Here is a 20,776-nt window from a genome sequence, read left to right on the forward strand (position 1 = left end):
ATGTACTTGACTGGTTATGATTACTTTGCTGTGATTTACTTTGAGGCAACTTGTGAAGAGAACAAACCAAGCTACAGCCATCAGATCACTGAATTCACTGCCGTACTGGTGGATGTGGACAAATGGAAATTGTAAGTATTTTTGTTTAATTGTTAAGCATTATTTATTTTAAAAAATCAAACAAAAATTTGGTAAAACATTTAAACCTGGATAACCTGGATGGATCACACACTGGAAAACAAATTGAGAGTAGTATCTATAAATAAAGCTACTTTTTGATTAAAAACTTAATTTTTTCCAGACTAAAATATTTTCATATACATTTGATCTGTATGCTTCTATGAATGCTTTAACATTTGTGTTTTGTGCAATTTGTCAATTTTCATTTATGTTTTTTTTAGCTCAGTTGAGCACAAGGTGCTCATGATGAGCTTTTGTTAACGCCTTTTGTCCGTTGTGCATCATCCGTTGAGCGTTGTCAACAGTATCATTCTTAACACTAGAAGCCACATTTATTGTCCAATCTTAATGACACTCGGTCTGAACACGTTCTAAAATGGTTCCAGCTGATTAAAAAAGATTCTGCTAGGAGGCGTGGCAGTTTTCCCCATATGGCTATAGTAAACCTAGTTAACAATCTCGAAGTCGCATTCATTGTCAAATGTTCATGAAACTTAGTCAGAACAATTGTTCTAATGATATATTGGATAAGTTTGAAAATGGTTCAATCCTGTTGAAAAACATGGCTGCCAAGGTGCGGGGCATTTTTCTTTATATGGCTATAGTAAAACCAATCTTACACTCTTGTTTCTTTATATTATATAGCCTGTGCCTTTTGGATCGGGTAAAAAAGCATATTAACCATAAACATGGTTAATATGCTTTTAATAATAATTAATAACAGTATTTCAAGTGTTTATGAGTGCATGTTTATCTGTTTTTTTAAATTTATATTATGATATGCGAAATAATGATTTCGCTGTATAATAAACTCAATTAAGCAATTCTTACGTTTATAGGAATATTTTCATCTGTTTTTTTTTTAATTTATTGCAAGAGAACTACATTTATTTTGATTTATTGAAAAAATGGCAAGCTATTTTACTCGCCCCAATGTTGATGACTGAGCTTGGTTAGAATTGTTGGTTTTAGCTAGTTGCTCATGAATCGCCTGACAGATTTTATTTCAAGTAAAAGGTGTATTTCCTGTAATTAAATGAACCAATAGACATTTTCGATATAGCAGTCACATCACTGTATGTGTGGTGATGTGTTTGTGCTTGTCTGAACCTTTCCGGACTGTAGCTGTGTCATTCATCACTCAATTAAAAAAAAAACTCACAAATGAATGGATCAACATTTCCTTTTACTACTGTCCCCTTAATTCAAAGGTCATGGTCACACTTAGAAGTCGAAGGTACAAATCAGCCTTCTGAGAATAATGTCTGCACTTTAACTTTGTTAATCATCACACAATTGTAAAACAACTTACGTTAAATAACCAATATGAAGAGATGGCATGTGGCACACTAATCTCTGTACATCAAAGGTGAAGGTAACATTTGCAATCGGAGGTCAAAATATGCTTTATTGCAACTTGTTTGAACTGTACCTTTGTCATTTATCATGAACTTCACCATCCATTAAACTTTAAAGGCCAAATATCAAACATGTACATGGCAAGCTTGTGAAATAATTACACAAATTAATGACATTTTGTTCGACATGCATGTATTGCATACAGGGATCTTGTAAAGTTGGCTCTTGTTAAGTAATACAATTTTATATATACTAAACTCCTACGAAAATCTTATAATTGTCCTATAGCAGGCAATAATGAAATGAAAATGACTAAAATGTCGTTTCATATCACAAACAGAACTGTAAAATTTGTATTGTCCTACTTAAAGTTCTTGTTCCAGTTTGCTAAATTCCAGGAGTATGTGCGGCCCTTGCTCAGCCCTAAACTGCCCAGCCTCTGTACCAGTTTGACAGGGATTCACACAGGTATGACTAGTGCTGTCAGTGTTATTTTCTCTACCAACTTAACTGGATTATTAAGGTATATGTCATATAAAATAAAAGGCTTCAAACATTAACTGTTGTCAAAACATGTAAATTTGTTGGTTAGCAGACCATGGAAAATCCGTAACAAAATATTTGTGTCTATTGATAAATATTGGTTCCACAGTATCATCTGTGCCAACTTGAATGGGATCAATGAAAATGGGTTTAATGCCATTTAACGATCTGTGGAGTCAATCCTTGACCTTTACAGGTATATTTGTTTGCTGCCACATGTGGGCATGGGTCTTATGCCATGTAGAAATCTGTGGAGTTGACTCTTGACCTCTATAGATATCAATCTTAGCTGCATCATGCGACAATGGGTCATATGTCATTTGGCAAGCTGTGGAGTTCACCCTTGACCTCTACAGATTGCCATCTGAGCTGCATCGAGCGGAAACAGGTCTTATGCCATATTCGGCCAGCGTATCTCCTGAAAATCTAGGTTATTTGCGCAGTCTACCCTATCTGCAATAAAGTCACTCAAGGATTCGTTGATTAATCATTTGACATTGTAGCTCATTACTCAGCAGATTCTAGGCTGGTCTGATGCTACGCTGGCCCAAAATTGCATAAGACCCATTTCGGCATGAAGGAGCTCATATAGCGTTCTTGCTAGTCACGTGGTGTTCATCACTTATGTTGCATTCTCTAGTTCTATGCTGGGTTTATGTTTTAGAAAAAGATTAACAAGTGATATAGCATATATTGTCAAGTAGACAATTAGTCAGAGTTTATTTTTCAGGAAAAAGTTGACCAGGCAGATCCCTTTGTGGATGTCCTTGCCAAGGTGGAGAGATGGTTCTCACAGCATGGCCTCGGCCAAGAGAAGACGTTTGCTGTGCTCACAGATAGGAAATGTTACTGGAGCTACAATGCTATAACCCCTTGCAAACAAAGTAAAAGGGGGGTATACTTTATGATTTACAATGGACTTGCTTCCGTCTGTCTGGCAGGCCATGTGATAACTCAATGCAATGTAGTACCCCCAACACTTTCAAATGCACAACATTCAATCATGCATTCCATTCATTAATTAGAATGAAGTTCAGAATTGTCAGGTCAAAATTATTCTGTGTTGAAATCATTAAAGTTATGCTTCTTTTTGAACTTATACTTTCTACGAATTTATTTTAACACCTTTTTACAGACTATGGAATATGATCTCAGGAGTATTTGACAATATTCTGGCACGTTCTTGTTGAACATGTATTGGAATAACAAATTAATTAAGCTATTATTAAAAAATATCAAATGCCTTTTTTTAAATAGCAGTGGCATCGATGATGCATAGGACATATCTCGCATGGCGATCAAGATGCTCTCGGACGGTTGCTGCCCCTCCATCAACGAGCAGATCCAGATCAAGGTCGACCCAGGCTGGTTTGAAGCTACCTTGTCCACTTATGAAACAGTGCAGGCTGGTCTGAAGCTACCTTGTCCACATATGAGATAGTGCAGGCTGGTCTGAAGCTACCTTGTCTGCTCATGAGACAGTGCAGGCTGGTCTGAAGCTACCTTGTCCACTTATGAGACAGTGCAGGCTGGTCGGAAGCTACTTTGTCCACTTATGAGACAGTGCAGGCTGGTCTGAAGCTACCTTGTCCACTTATGAAACAGTGCAGGCTGGTCTGAAGCTACTTTGTTCACCTATGAGACAGTGAGGGCTGGTCTGAAGCTACCTTGTCTGCTTATGAGAGAAGGCAGGCTGGTATGCAGCTACCTTGTTCATTTTTTCAGACAGTTTAGGCTGGTCTGAAGCTACCTTGACCGCTAATGAGACAGTGCAGGCTGGTCTGAAGCTACCTTGTTCACTTATGAGACAGTGCAGGCTGGCCTGAAGCTACCTTGTCCACTTATGAGACAGTGCAGGCTGGCCTGAAGCTACCTTGTCCAGTTATGAGACAGTGCAGACTGGTCTGAAGCTACGTTGTCCACTTATGAGACAGAGCAGGCTGGTCTGAAGCTACTTTGCCCACATATGAGACAGTGCATGCTGGTCTTAAGCTAACTTGTCCGCTTATGAGACAGTGCAGGCTGTTCTGAAGCTACCTTGTCCACTTATGAGACAGTGCAGACTGGTCTGAAGCTACTTTTCCCACTTATGAGACAGTGCAGGCTGGTCTGAAGCTACTTTGTCCACTTATGAGACAGTGCAGACTGGTCTGAAGCTACGTTGTCCAATTATGAGACAGTGCAGACTGGTCTAAAGCTACTTTGCCCACTTATGAGACTGTGCAGGCTGGCCTGAAGCTAAGTCTGCACTGTCTCATAAGTGGACAAAGTAGCTTCAGACCAGCTTGCACTGTCTCATAAGTGGGCAAAGTAGCTTCAGACCAGCCTGCACTGTCTCATAAGTGGGCAAGGTAGCTTCAATCCAGCCTGCACAGTCTCATAAGGGGACAAAGTAGCTTCAGACCAGTCTGCACAGTCTCATAAGTGGGCAAAGTAGCTTCAGACCAGTCTGCACTGTCTCATAAGTGGGCAAAGTAGCTTTAGACCAGTTTGCACTGTCTGATAAGTGGACATAGTGGCTTCAGACCAGCCTGCACAGTCTCATAAGTGGGCGAAGTAGCTTCAGACCAGCCTGCACAGTCTCATAAGTGGGCAAAGTAGCTTCAGACCAGTCTGCACTGTCTCATGAGTGGACAAAGTAGCTTTTGACCAGTCTGCACTGTCTCATAAGTGGACAACGTAGCTTCAGACCAGTCTGCACTGTCTCATATGTGGACAAGGTAGCTTTAGACCAGTCTTAACTGTCTCATGAGTGGGCAAAGTAGCTTCAGACCAGCCTGCACTGTCTCATAAGTGGGCAAAGTAGCTTCAGACCAGTCTGCACTGTCTCATGAGTGGACACAGTAGCTTTAGACCAGTCTGCACTGTCTCATAATTGGACAACGTAGCTTCAGACCAGTCTGCACTGTCTCATAAGTGGACAAGGTAGCTTCAGACCAGTCTGCACTGTCTCATAAGTGGGAAAAGTAGCTTCAGACCAGTCTGCACTGTCTCATAAGTGGACAAGGTAGCTTCAGAACAGCCTGCACTGTCTCATAAGCGGACAAGTTAGCTTAAGACCAGCATGCACTGTCTCATATGTGGGCAAAGTAGCTTCAGACCAGCCTGCTCTGTCTCATAAGTGGACAACGTAGCTTCAGACCAGCCTGCACTGTCTCATTAGCGGTCAAGGTAGCTTCAGACCAGCCTAAACTGTCTGAAAAATGAACAAGGTAGCTGCATACCAGCCTGCCTTCTCTCATAAGCAGACAAGGTAGCTTCAGACCAGCCCTCACTGTCTCATAGGTGGACAAAGTAGCTTCAGACCAGCCTGCACTGTTTCATAAGTGGACAAGGTAGCTTCAGACCAGCCTGCACTGTCTCATAAGTGGACAAAGTAGCTTCCGACCAGCCTGCACTGTCTCATAAGTGGACAAGGTAGCTTCAGACCAGCCTGCACTGTCTCATGAGCAGACAAGGTAGCTTCAGACCAGCCTGCACTATCTCATAAGTGGACAAGGTAGCTTCAGACCAGCCTGCACTGTTTCATAAGTGGACAAGGTAGCTTCAATCCAGCCTGGGTCGACCTTGATCTGGATCTGCTCGTTGATGGAGAGGCAGCAACCGTCCGAGAGCATCTTGATCGCCATGCGAGATATGTCCTATGCATCATCGATGCCACTGCTATTTAAAAAAGGCATTTGATATTTTTTAATAATAGCTTAATTAATTTGTTATTCCAATACATGTTCAACAAGAACGTGCCTGAATATTGTCAAATACTCCTGAGATCATATTCCATAGTCTGTAAAAAGGTGTTAAAATCAATTCGTAGAAAGTATAAGTTCAAAAAGAAGCATAACTTTAATGATTTCAACACAGAATAATTTTGACCTGAAAATACTGAACTTCATACTAATTAATGAATGGAATGCATGATTTAATGTTGTGCATTTGAAAGTTTTGGGGGTACTACATTGCATTGAGTTATCACATGGCCTGCCAGACAGACGGAAGCAAGTCCATTGTAAATCATAAAGTATACCCCCCTTTTACTTTGTTTGCAAGGGGTTATAGCATTGTAGCTCCAGTAACATTTCCTATCTGTGAGCACAGCAAACGTCTTCTCTTGGCCGAGGCCATGCTGTGAGAACCATCTCTCCACCTTGGCAAGGACATCCACAAAGGGATCTGCCTGGTCAACTTTTTCCTGAAAAATAAACTCTGACTAATTGTCTACTTGACAATATATGCTATATCACTTGTTAATCTTTTTCTAAAACATAAACCCAGCATAGAACTAGAGAATGCAACATAAGTGATGAACACCACGTGACTAGCAAGAACGCTATATGAGCTCCTTCATGCCGAAATGGGTCGATGCAATTTTGGGCCAGCGTAGCATCAGACCAGCCTAGAATCTGCTGAGTAATTAGCTACAATGTCAAATGATTAATCAACAAATCCTTGAGTGACTTTATTGCAGATAGGGTAGACTGCGCAAATAACCTAGATTTTCAGGAGGTACGATGGCCGAATATGGCATAAGACCTGTTTCCGCTCGATGCAGCTCAGATGGCAATCTGTAGAGGTCAAGGGTGAACTCCACAGCTTGCCAAATGACATATGACCCATTGTCGCATGATGCAGCTAAGATTGATATCTATAGAGGTCAAGAGTCAACTCCACAGATTTCTACATGGCATAAGACCCATGCCCACATGTGGTAGCAAACAAATATACCTGTAAAGGTCAAGGATTGACTCCACAGATCGTTAAATGGCATTAAACCCATTTTCATTGATCCCATTCAAGTTGGCACAGATGATACTGTGGAACCAATATTTATCAATAGACACAAATATTTTGTTACGGATTTTCCATGGTCTGCTAACCAACAAATTTACATGTTTTGACAACAGTTAATGTTTGAAGCCTTTTATTTTATATGACATATACCTTAATAATCCAGTTAAGTTGGTAGAGAAAATAACACTGACAGCACTAGTCATACCTGTGTGAATCCCTGTCAAACTGGTACAGAGGCTGGGCAGTTTAGGGCTGAGCAAGGGCCGCACATACTCCTGTAATTTAGCAAACTGGAACAAGAACTTTAAGAAGGACAATACAAATTTTACAGTTCTGTTTGTGATATGAAACGACATTTTAGTCATTTTCATTTCATTATTGCCTGCTATAGGACAATTATAAGATTTTCGTAGGAGTTTAGTATATATAAAATTGTATTACTTAACAAGAGCCAACTTTACAAGATCCCTGTATGCAATACATGCACGTCGAACAAAATGTCATTAATTTGTGTAATTATTTCACAAGCTTGCCATGTACATGTTTGATATTTGGCCTTTAAAGTTTAATGGATGGTGAAGTTCATGATAAATGACAAAGGTACAGTTCAAACAAGTTGCAATAAAGCATATTTTGACCTCCGATTGCAAATGTTACCTTCACCAGTCTGCACTGTCTCATAAGTGGACAAGGTAGCTTCAGACCAGCATGCACTGTCTCATAAGTGGACAAAGTAGCTTCAGACCAGTCTGCACTGTCTGATAAGTAGACAATGTAGCTTCAGACCAGCCTGCACTGTCTCATAAGTTGACAAAGTAGCTTCAGACCAGTCTGCATTGTTTCATAAGTCTGAAGCTACTTTGTCCCCTTATAAGACAGTGCAGACTGGTCTGAAGCTACTTTGCCCACTTATGAGACAGTGCAGACTGGTCTTAAGCTCCTTGTCCACTTATGAGACAGTGCAGACTGGTCTGAAGCTACCTTGTCCACTTATGATACAGTGCAGACTGGTCTGAAGCTACTTTGTCCCCTTATGAGACAGTGTAAGCTGGTCTGAAGCTACCTTGTTCACTTTTTTCTGGTCTGAAGCTACTTTGTCAACATATGATACAGTGCAGGCTGGTCTGAAGCTACTTTTTCCACTTATGAGACAGTGTAAGCTGGTCTAAAGCTAAATTGTCCACTTATGATACAGTGCAGACTGGTCTGACGCTACCTTGTCCACCTATAAGACAGTGCAGACTGGTCTGAAGCTATTTTGTCCACTTATAAGACAGTGCATGCTGGTCTAAAGTTACATTGTCCACTTATGAGACAATGCAGACTGGTCTGAAGCTACTTTGTCAACTTATGAGACAGTGCAGGCTGGTCTGAAGCTACATTGTCTACTTATCAGACAGTGCAGACTGGTCTGAAGCTACTTTGTCCACTTATGAGACAGTGCATGCTGGTCTGAAGCTACCTTGTCCACTTATGAGACAGTGCAGACTGGTCTGAAGCTATTTTGTTCACTTATGAGACAGTGCATACTGGTCTAAAGCTACTTTGTCCACTTATGAGACAGTGCAGACTGGTCTGAAGCTACTTTGCCAACTTATGAGACAGTGCAGACTGGTCTAAAGCTACCTTGTCCACTTATGAGACAGTGCAGACTGATCTAAAGCTACTTTGTCCACTTATGAGACAGTACAGACAGGTCTAAAGCTCATTTGTCAACTTATGAGACAGTGCAGACTGGTCTGAAGCTACTTTGTCCACTTATCAGACAGTGCAGACTGGTCTAAAGCTACTTTGTCCACTTATGAGACAGTGCAGACTGGTCTAAAGCTACCTTGTCCACTTATGAGACAGTGCAGACTGGTCTGAAGCTACTTTGTCCACTTATCAGACAGTGCAGACTGGTCTGAAGCTACTTTGTCCACTTATTAGACAGTGCAGACTGGTCTAAAGCTTCTGTGTCCCCTTATGAGACAGTGCAGACTGGTCTGAAGCTACTTTGTCCACTTATGAGACAGTGCAAACTGGTCTAAAGCTACTTTGTCCACTCATGAGACAGTGCAAGCCTGTCTAAGGCTGTACCATTTTACCAAATGTATGACTTTATAATGGTATATGTATTGTCATATCTCATGATAAGAAAACGTCATACCAGAAGAGAAAAATGAACAGTAAGCTATTATATTTTCAACGTCCTTTCTCAAAATAATATCATTTTAATGCTTAGCGGATTTATTTTTATGTGATACCGGTATTGCGATATATACATGCAGCTTATTATTCTACCCCCACTTTTGTATTCACTATTCCCATTATATATTGTGTAAATGATGTAGAAAGCCCAATTGTTCTTACATAATGTGTTTGTTTACTGCAGGGCAACATGGCGCTGTTTAGTAAGCAATTGAATGCTGTTGCCAATAGGGATTATTTTTCTTTTCTATATTTATTGCACACCTTCAAATCACATAGACAACTTGTGTACTTGCTTTAAGCAATTTTTCGGTGAAAGTTAATTAGAATTAAATTTGAAATTTATTTATAAAAATAACATAATGCTATGGACTTTGTTTGAACAAATTAGTTCAGATTTAAGTCATGAATATTCTGTAAAATCTTGTATTGGGCAGTTGTGTCTTTGACTTTTATTCCACCACTTTTAAATTGATATTTCTCAATAAAATGTAGTGGTGTTGTAATTGTTAACAAAGGCTGAATATTTTTTCTCTAAAATACTCAAGGGAAAGATTAACAGAAAAATATCATGATTTTGCAAATTGCTTCTGTTAGCTTTTACCCTGCTGGCCTTCTAGACTGTTTGGTCCATCTGTGAAATTAAATATGAGTATTAAGTTTTCACTGGTAGGTAATAATTACAATAATTAAGGCAGGACATTGTTTGGATTTAGGTTTTTAAAGAGAATTTTGCTAGACTGGCTAGACTTTTAAACCTCAGTATTTAGCAGTCCAATTGCCTTTTGTTATAAAGATACGTCCCTATTCATAAACAATTCATTGACGGTGTTGTATATCAGTGTTTATCAGTGGCATGAGTAACCTAAGTACATGTTAATCTCATACTGCACCATTATACAATCTAGCTATGCAAAATTAACCATGCACTACAACACTGAGAAAATTTTAACTATTCAACTACTATTTTATGTGATTTATGGTCTATACAGCCCACAAATGTATGTTTGCAGCGTTTTTCGGAAAGAATTGATGCATGTATATTACAGTAAATAACATATTACATTGCAAGTTCCAAAATATGTGATATAAAGATAATACAACAATTCCTATTTGCAGTATGAAAATACAAAATGAATGTTTTGAATAGTATTATGTTTATCATGGTTTACATATGCAATTGCATAAATTCTGTAGCTTAAGTCTTAAGCACATAAAATCAAATTATTGGAGCATCAAAGGCTCCTTTTGTGTGATGGACTGTTTTCTCAACATCAGGGAGTATTACAATGTACATCTATATCACCATGTTACTTCACAAATGAATTAACTCGTCAACGTGTCGACTTTTTGTATGTGCTGCCTGGTTGTGTATCTTTTTTGTTATGATAAGGTCAAACACAGTTGTTGATAAAGTTGGTACGCAATTGATTTGTTGTTTCATATAATAATTATAACACTAATAAACACAGCCTAAATTTGACCATATTTAGTCTGTAAATGAAATGTTTCTGTTTCAATATTGTATATTATACTTATTTGTTTATATGTTATATATGAGCAGCATCAAGCAGAAATGGTGTTGTGACTTTATTGCGGATAGGATAACTCCTGATAAGACTACAAATGCGCGACCTGGTGTTGAGTAAGCCTGATATCGCGCAAGATCCATTAACGAATGCAACAGCTTTTAGTTTTATTAAAATAGTAAGCTAGTATAGGGTTTTTTAATAAGAGGACGAAATTTTGGTGTGAAACAAAAGAAAGTAAAATGCATTGTTTATATGTAGTTAAACTTAATAGGCATAATAGTCAAGTATGTTTTACTAAATGATCTGATTATCCGGGAAATTCGTTCCATACCAACGCGGACAAAGCGGTCTACCGGTATATTTCCTCCCTCCCACCGCTCATGTCGAATTATAAGGTATTCGGTATATAATAAGTCATAATAAGTTATATAAGTACACAATGATGATAAATTGATATTAAACATAACTATTATTAGCGATCTTATTAATTGACTTGATTTTTAATAAATGTGTTTTCAATGTACGTCAATATGTTACATATCACCTATGGTTATTTTATATAAAACAAGAGCTGTCACCATAGGATGACTTATGCCCCCAATAAACGCTTGATAGAAGGTATGAAGGTATGAGCTCTTTTCGAAACCTAAACGCAGATTTCGAAACCTAAACACGGACCCTAAGTTCAACGTCAAGGTCACAGGGGTCAAAATTTGTGTGCGTATAAAAAGACCTTGTCCATATACACATGCATACCAAATATGAAGGTTATATCTCAAGGGACATAGAAGTAATGAGCATTTTTCGAAACCTAAACGCGGATTTCGAAACCTAAACGCGGACCCTAAGTTCGACGCCAAGGTCACAGGGGTCAAATTTTTTGTGCGCATGGGAAGGCCTTGTCCATATACAAATGCATACAAAAAATATGAAGGTTATATCTCAAGGGACATAGAAGTTATGAGCATTTTTCGAAACCTAAACACAGATTTCGAAGCCTTAACTTGGACCCTAAGTTCAACGTCAAGGTCATAGGGGTCAAAATTTTTGTGCGTATGGAAAGGCCTTGTCCATATACACAAGCATACCAAAAATATGAAGGCTATATCTCAAGGGACATAGAAGTTATGAGCATTTTTCGAAACCTAAACACAGATTTCGAAGCCTAAACGCGGTCCCTAAGTTCAACGTCAAGGTCACAGGGGTCAAAATTTGTGTGCGTATGGAGAGGCATTGTCCATATACACATGCATACCAAATATGAAAGTTACATCTCTAGGGACAAAGAAGTTATGAGCACAGTCCGATCACTATATGCCCTCCTAACGGGGGCAAAACAACACTAGAAAAATGTTAAAAAATGACAATCAACGTTAATATTATTTTGGTATTTCTGTCGTAGATTAATACTTGCATTGACAACCGCCGGACATAGAAGCTTTGTAAAATGTCTTCTCCGATCCCCAAGATAACAAATAAATATCCTCCCAAAAACGAGGAATCTCGAACACAGACTTCGCGTATAAAAACAGTAACAAATAGATAAATGTATCAATACCGTAAATACATTTCGAAATATTACAATTCATATGGTACCACAGTTTACTTTTGGAAAGTTATTTACCATTATTATATATTAAATACTATATAGAATTTGTTGTTAAAGATGCACTTATTAATAAGTCTGAAAAATTGAAGAATAAAAATATTTATTAGCATAAATAGTTAATTTTTAATTGATTAATCCCCAATTCAAAAATGTCTTAGATCAATAATTCGTGTTTACCTTTAAGCTAGTTAATCTGCTGTAAGTAACAATTAAGCACTATTTGAAGCAGGGACTCTTTAAAAAGTATTTTACTCGCCTTGTTTATACAATTTGAACCGGTGATATGAGCTCGACCAATTTCACTTTTATCTCGTGGTCTTTTATAAAAAAAAATATGCAGACATTTTCCATTTATATTTTATAATTTTTACAAAATCAATGACATCAAAACAAATAATAGACTTGAAGAACGGAGAAAATGGATTTAATAACTGCCACAGCATTGAGTTGCAGCATTGAACTTTCCTTTTATAGAAAGTGTCTTTTTAGTAGGCTACATGAAATAACCATTTCTGTATAAAATAAAAAATAAAATAATGTATGAATTTGCTTCTTGTATATATCATATACCGTATATGTGGATCAACTGCATTTTCTTATTATGAATTTCTATCTGCTCTCCGAACGTATCAAATAGTGATTGTTGTACGTTAAACGATTGTTGAATGTTTTCATTTTTATAAATTCTGACAATTTGCTCTGTTCGATTGGCAATCAATTTTCCGGCTTCATAAAATTATCTCAAGAAATCCAGGTCAAAACCCTCAGGCAAATAAGCCGTAAAAACATATCGACAGAGCAAGCGGAGTTGCTTCACTCAACTTGTTTGTTTGTATGTGATAATGGTGAACTGTGGTGTTTTTAAGAAAATGTTAATAACGTCATTCCGCAATAACGCTACAAAATAGTTGTCAGTCCGAGCAAAAAATGAAGTTTTAATGTACGGCTTAGTGATTGATTCGTTCAAATATATTGTTATATTACAGAGTTTATATGTACGAAATGGGCTTGTTGTATCAGAAATGATTAACGTTTTCCATTTTGTGTAATAAATTTATGTACGCTTGAGGTTTAAATAAACAAAACAACGTACATTACGGTAGTTTTTTTTTGGAAGGTTAGGATTTTATTGAAGCTTAATATTCCTCTTATACATTTTTACACTGAATTATTGTACACAATATGCAAAATGCTATCCTTTAACAGAAGTTTCAAGTGAAAATATTAAAACAATACACTTATCGAAAAATTAATCTTTAGAGAATTATAACCGACTTATCAAATGGACAGACAATCATCCAGTGCCGTGGCGCGATAAGCACTTGTAAAATGTTTAATGAGGTCTGATTTTCATTTCAGTGCATTTTAGAGAGTAATGATAACCCCTAAATTCCAACCAGTTGACACCGTCAGCATAGGAATCATGTTTCCCTTTAAGATATAAACCGTTAATGTTCACCGCATGACAATTGTTGTACCAGAATCCACCTTTGTACGACTGTGCACATGTGCTTTCTGGGCCGTTATCGACAGTGGAAAACTGCATGTTGTTGTGCCTGGGAGTGAACGAATTTGTGACGTTCCCGCTGAAGAATGCAATCGTTGATCTATACAGATCGGATTCTGGTCCCACAACGAAGCGTCCGTTCTGTGCAACGCAATAGTCGTTTTCAAAATCCTGCAATTAAATTCTCAGCTTATTGGGTACGGTTGAAGTAAGTCGGTGTATAAACTCATTCCCAAACCAGAATTCACCTTCCAGGGACCCAAATCCATAAGCATAATCGATCCAGGCCTGGTAAAGTTTTCTGAACCGTCTTGTCTCCGTTGAATCACAGTCCATCCCCCTCTAGCCGTCGTTTGATCGCAGTAGACTTGAAGTGATCGCCAGAAAGTCGATGGCTTAATGGTGTAAACACCATTAGCAGTAAACCCTTGCCGAAGAATGTCTAAGCAATCTGAAAAGGTATACAATGATCCACTTATTGTCGGTTGCCCTGGGTTGTAGGTATTAATCGCTGAAACGGTCACACCAAGAATAAACAGAAAACAGAAAGCACATATCCTCGCCATGGTTATCATATCAGAAACTACAAATAACTGTTGTATATCCGTTATTTATGTGTCAAGTTTAACAAAACAGAAGTATTTTTCGAAATGATACTTGTGATTGGTCAGTTTTGACGATTGCGTATTGGGTATTTTGTGTAAACATTGAAACAAGAATACGAATGCGGCGTTTGAATACGTTGATTAATGTAATTGATTGCAATTCATGGGTTAGTTCTTTGAAGCGAGACATGCATATGCGGATATTTCTCCAAGCTTTCTTCCCAATACATGACAAGTTTATCGTTGATATGGTGTGCCTTTATACGTGTCTGTAGTTAGACTACGCGGCCTGTTGAATAAAAAAGATTAAAACATAAATTCTTCGCAATTTTACCATATTGAGCATACTTTTTGGGCTAGTTTTTTAAAATTTAAATATATAAATCCTATTGAGCGTTTAAGCCTGCTAAGCTTCCTATTTAGCCTTTTAAGCAAGTTAATTAAATAGGGTGAAGCATACATCATATTTAGCTATTGTAGCCTTTTAAACAGCCTATTTAGCCTATTTAGCATACTAAGAAAGTATCTATAATAAGACAAAATATAAAGCGTATTAAGCGTACTGACTATACATTCCCAATTAAGTTACAAGTTTAGCCAATGCATTAAGATAATAAATATGAAATGAAATATTATACAGCATACAACGAATATTTAGCCTATTTAGCATCATTCTTAAGATATTGAAGACACATTCCTTTATAAGAACGAATTCATATGGCAGTCCGATGACCGTTACCACGGTGACAACACGGCAGCACCACGAACAAACGCGACAGCAACACTGAATCAACACGGCGCTCACACAGACTTTCCCGGACATACCCGGTAGTGCTACGGACCAAAACGGAAGGGACTCGGATAGCACCGGATAAACACGAACCAACACGGCATTTTCACAAACCTACCCTGACCTATAAGACAAAGACACGGGAAATAAAGGCAGCGATATGGACCAAATACGATCTGCTCTGGACCGACAATTACGTGTATGAAGCAGGTTGATGTTCGGTGGTTACACGAGCCACTTCATGAAGGCGAATGCGTCAGCCGCAGCGATGTAAATGGCATTGGTATGACGTTGTTCGATAAAGGTTTAGGATAACAACTCCAATTCCAAGATCATCCGTCATTATTGCGATGCAATAGTTGTACAATTTGCAGAGGAACTAAATCCCTATCCTGAAATGCCAGATGGGTGAAATAAATCGCTAAGCAGTTCTGTGACCGCTGGAAGTTGCACAACTGTATTGTTGCCTTGTACAAGACGCACATCGCCATACTGTGACCTCGGCGTGATGGCTCTGTGTTCTTCAACTACATGTGTTACACTTCCAAAGTCTCCATGACCTTGATAGACGCAAATCACGACATCATTTAAGCAGACGTAAGCAATTGATCAGCGGGTGATTCTAACGTGTTTAACAACAGTGAGCTGAAGTAAACCATCGACAAGGGAATGTTTGGCCTACCTGATTCTGAACCTTATGAGAACGATGTTGTTTGCGTCATCGTTTTCTTAAAATATTTAAGGTGATTTAACAAGTAAACCAAAAAATATAATAAAATCATATGTGTGAAATCAGAGTTTTGTTAGTGAATTACTTATCATGAGTATTCAAAAGTGAGTATCTTAAGACAATACTTCGTGATAAAATTGTCCTCAACATAACTGTATCAAGCATACAGTGTTATTCAAAGGGGCCTTTTCACAGATTTTGGCATGTATTGAAGTTTGTCATTAAATGCATTAAATTGGATCAAAAAAGCTCCAGTAAAAAAGGGATACAATTAAAAAAAGAAAAAAATTAAACCTCAACTGGGCTCGAACAACTGGGCCCTGGAGTCCTGGAGTAAAAGTCTACCGTTAAAACAATTCGACCATGCTAATACAATTTGTGATGTATTTCATACTTTATATAAGCAATCCTCGTAGTACCGCAAACTATAACGACAACAACAGAGCTCTCCGAATTATTGAATCGTTTCGCGTTGTAATTTTCAGGTTTTTAAATCGTCAACAGATTCATATAATGGATAATTAAAAGAACAAACAAACAAAACAACATCAATATTTAATACGTGGCTTACATTTGTCCAGCATGAATGTAATTTCAAATAACTTCAGAAGAAGTGCAAATAATAAAGAGCCAAATCTCGCAACCAAGGTAAAATAGCGAGTCGAAGTCAAAGGTCAAAACATAACGCTGCACATAACTAGGATTGGCAAATAATCTGACGAAGAGTTTCATGTTTACTGAGATGGAGTGGCTCACACAAAAGCTAGGTCCTTATGTAAACGTTCACAAAAAGGTCTACATTCAAATATTACAGAATGTGCAACCTTTGTTTTAAATTAGTTCCAATTGTATGTTATCATTGTGACAATGACGCGATGATGGTCGCTAGTTTTGTCCGATTGCCCCCCGTTGCTTTTTTATGACTAGAACTTGCATATTGATTAGTTCCAATAATCCAACTCTCAGCTTTATACCCGAAAGGGTTGCTGAGAGTTGAGAGTTCCCAGAGCCGTCACAGCAAAAAATATCAAAGGCTCCGGGGTCCGTATAAATGGACAAGCATGTTCATCTGCAAGGCAGAAATAGACATTATCAAAGCACATGCGCATGCCATGACTAACTATTAACCCAGAGCCTTATTATTAACTAAAAAAACAACTGCATCTGTTTACTATGATATATAATGTTAACAGGTTTAACATGTTTATTTCATTTTAATAAAAACTTTCTTAATTACAACGAAACATTTCATTGCCAACTGACAGTCCTTTTATATGTATTGAATTTTGAGTCATCTTGTCGTTCATTTTAAATTGATGTTACAATCAAAATTGTTCGTTTGAAAAGCTATTATACTTCAGGGGTGGCGAAATCAAATGTCCGAGTTGCCCGAGTCGTACATTTGCTTGTCCGGGCAACTGATTTTTTTCAATTAAGTTGTCCGTGGACAACCAGTCGGGTTGAGAAATACAAAAAAAGACGATATGCATATAAGCATGATAAGAGACCAGGAGGCTAGCATGCCGCATTTTCAACATTCGGCCTGTCAGTTAAAAAGGCAGTGTACAGACTGGTTTGCTCGTTCATTCCGTACCTAAATGTTGAACGTTCGTCTTAAATTTTAAAATGCATTATTAATACCTAAGGGGAGGTATAAAACCCGGATATGTCCGGAAAACCCAGAGTGTGTCACATCGCTCCTACCTTACTAAATTTCTAGACTCACAAACGTCGGGACGTTGGGACGTGAAAAGCCGAAAGCCGAGTTGGATTACGTACAGTTCCGTTGATTGGGTGAAGTGTTCCGTTTGAATCAAGTACAATTTATATTAAAGTTTAACAAAGACGGTAAAATAGTCATTATGTATAAAAAACATATATATAATGTATAATTTGAACATAACATTTTCTGACTTATTTCATCTGCAAAAATGAAAATTAAATATTGAAATACTGTTTTAAAACACTCTGAGGTTTTAACCGAGTTTAATGGTAGAACTCACTACATACAATTACGACTGACTTATAACATCATGACGTATTTTCAGATGAGCTTATGAAGCAATATTATACATTTAAAGCAAAATCACACTACTTCCTGAAGTACAACTTACTCGCGTGTGCTTGATTGGTTTTCCAATGTTATAATTCAAACCCGAAACTAAAAAAGACAGGAAGAAAATTCATTCAAATTCAACTGACATGGATGTAAAGACCGGAATATTATGTTGAGATAAAACAACAAATAACACATAAACAGGAAAAAAAGTTTTCCCTGACAAAGAATAAAACTTGTACAATTGATCATATGATACGACACAATTAGACATGAAGAAAATTCATTCAAATCCAACTGACATGGATGTAAAGACCGGAAGATTATGTTGAGATAAAACACCAAATAACACGTTAACAGGAAAAAATAGTTTTCCCTCACAAAGAAGTTAACTTGAACAATTGATCATATGATACGACACAATTGGACGCGTTTGGCCAATCCGAAAGCAATGGCGTAAATATTGAGCGGAGATATTTGGTAAACAAAATAATTATGTATTATAATATATACAATATATTTCGGCGTTTTACTCACAATATCCCGCTTATAAATCCGGTTGTGTACGCAAATATAAACACGTGTAATGTTTCAAGACACTTCATTTTAATACTGTGTTAATCAGTGCTTGCTAGTCTTCCTCACGGTTCATTTCTTATCAATGGCGTTGATACCATTTTAAAAATACTGTAGTACGTGTTAACCATGCAACCAACAACCCAATACGTTATAACATTATACTACTGTTCTGAATGGTTTGATATAATGCAACCTTTGTGTCATAAACGCCTCATGATATTGTGAATAACCAGGATGACTGACCAAAAAGGTCAAAACACAAAATACATTTGCAAAATGTGAACTCCGTTGGCCTGATGACAGGTTATCAACAACTATGCTGGTTTTGCAAGTCTATTATTTTTATAAAATACTTTTAAATACTGTTGCTCAAAAAGATACAGGGCAGCGTATACATACAAGTAGTATTTAAAGACGAATGTGCTGTTCATGTATAACTTGGTTTGAATAAATATAAGATAATAAAAAAGTCAAAACAAAATCTAAATGGAAGAAGTTCAGGATTTATTTCGTTATTTCATTTAAAAACTTGTACTTTCGAAGTAATGGCAGTCAACACAGTTTTGAAATTAACCTGGAGATATGGTATGTGTTTGTCTCGTGTTAAACTAATTTTATTTACAACTTATTTTATTTGTTGTTTTTACACGTGTATTCAAAAACAAACCATGCAAAATACGAAATTTGATATTGATCAAGTGTTACATTAATAGTTGTAATTGTATAGGTTAATAATATTTAATGATGTGTCAATATTATATATTTATGTTATTATCAAAATATGCTATGACGTAACGTCAAAAAGTCCGTCCATCCAGAAAAGTGCGTATGCGATGTACATGTTTTCTTAATAATTTTTTTATTTTTTAACATAGCGTCATGATAATTATATCAAACAAATCAGCTGAAAAATGCGCATTTCACAATATATAATACAAAAAAGAGATACCCACATTTAAGGAAAACCTATGTTTAAGTGATTATAAAAGCTATATTATTTTTTCCATATTAATTATAATGGTATCCTAGTAGAGAGGCCCTCTAAGGTTTGTAAAACATGCAACAATAATGTTTTAAAATATCAAATAAGCACTCTTGTTAGCGTCCAAAGTTGGTAAAGTTTTATGATTTCTAATGCCAAATTATGTTTTGCGTAAAATTCGGAAAAGATAAAAGTAATTATAAAAGCAATATTTTCTACCGACTTGAATTAAAATAATATCGTTGTGAAGGAAAATTTATGACGTTCCTAAAATATGCAAAAGTATGTTTTCAATATCAGATGTGCGCTGTAGGTTGGTATAAGTTGTTTGATTTCCTTACCAAATTATGACATTTTTTGTTTTAAAGGTACAGTTTTAAAGCGTAAAATTGTTTCCGGTAACCCGACCCTACGTTTTTTTTTTCTTGCCGACCCTAAAATTTAGTTTGGAGTATTTAAAGTCGATTTTCGTGCAACACGCTTTTCTTTCGAAATTATCACTTTACATGCATATAATAGGGTAATAAGGCATACGGATAAAAACCCTACCGTCAATTTCATAGGGGCGGACATAAGCTCTCCCGTCTTTTATTCGGAAATTTAAATATCGCTTACCGTTAAACTGTAAAAAATGACCCTTGGATTATTTTTTCAATATACTTAGTATAAGAATAATTTCTTGTGAGCGCTTCTCCTCTTATTATTTCAATGGATTTTCATTTATACTCTTGGACATTCTTCAGGGCGACATGCAGTTGTACATTAATGCCGGAAGTTATATATTACCTATTATTTAGGAAGTTCTGGCCCTTGTAATATTTGCCTCTCTTAACCTCAATTGTACAGGAATCTGTCGGACTCTACCTAATTCCCCCATACAGAGGCTATATACTTATGTGTAAAGCTAATTCATGCTAACGTTATTATAACCATCATGTTTCTTGATATAACTTGTTCTATCGCCCGTAATGAAAGGAGGACGAGATTATTAATGGCACTATCCGGATTTCGTTCTTTGATAATACTTGTTAAGATTTTCAAATACATGTTTTGAGTCCCCCAAACCGAAATTTTTATAAAGCACCACACTCATGTCACTTATATTTAACGTTATGAATGCCCAAATAACGATCGTTTGGTCACGCTTTGGTCAAGATTTGTGCCCGCCTCCGCCCCTCCCCTGTGATAACCCCACCAATTTCATGTTAAACTAAAGCGGTGGTATGCATGCGCGATAAGGATCTTCCTGCTTTGTCCCCACGACATAAAATGTCACATTTTCACGAGACTGAAACTTATTTTTCTCAATTTCTCTTGTATATACGG

At 37.1% G+C, this 20,776-nt stretch overlaps 1 protein-coding gene and 1 pseudogene across 1 annotated transcript; one reads left to right on the forward strand and one right to left on the reverse strand.

Moving 5' to 3' along the window:
- On the forward strand, window positions 1-3,523 carry LOC127857312 (3'-5' exoribonuclease 1-like). Its single transcript, XM_052393719.1, has 4 exons — window positions 1-102; window positions 1,911-2,021; window positions 2,813-2,977; window positions 3,362-3,523. Exons 1-4 carry the CDS (start codon window positions 1-3, stop codon window positions 3,521-3,523), a joined length of 540 nt encoding a protein of 179 aa, XP_052249679.1.
- Window positions 3,524-13,534: 10,011 nt separating this feature from the next.
- Window positions 13,535-14,274, reverse strand: LOC127857313 (fibrinogen C domain-containing protein 1-like; annotated as a pseudogene).
- Between the last annotated feature and the right edge of the window lie 6,502 nt (window positions 14,275-20,776).

Source organism: Dreissena polymorpha, chromosome 14 (assembly GCF_020536995.1).
Source record: "Dreissena polymorpha isolate Duluth1 chromosome 14, UMN_Dpol_1.0, whole genome shotgun sequence".
Lineage (NCBI taxonomy): Eukaryota > Metazoa > Mollusca > Bivalvia > Myida > Dreissenidae > Dreissena > Dreissena polymorpha.

Coding starts and splice junctions, on each gene's coding strand:
- LOC127857312 (XM_052393719.1), top strand. CDS start 1: ATGTACTTGACTGGTTATGATTACTTTGCTGTGATTTACTTTGAGGCA. Junction 103..1,910: donor AGATCACTGAATTCACTGCC/GTACTGGTGGAT, acceptor TCCTACTTAAAG/TTCTTGTTCCAGTTTGCTAA. Junction 2,022..2,812: donor ACACAGGTATGACTAGTGCT/GTCAGTGTTATT, acceptor TTTATTTTTCAG/GAAAAAGTTGACCAGGCAGA.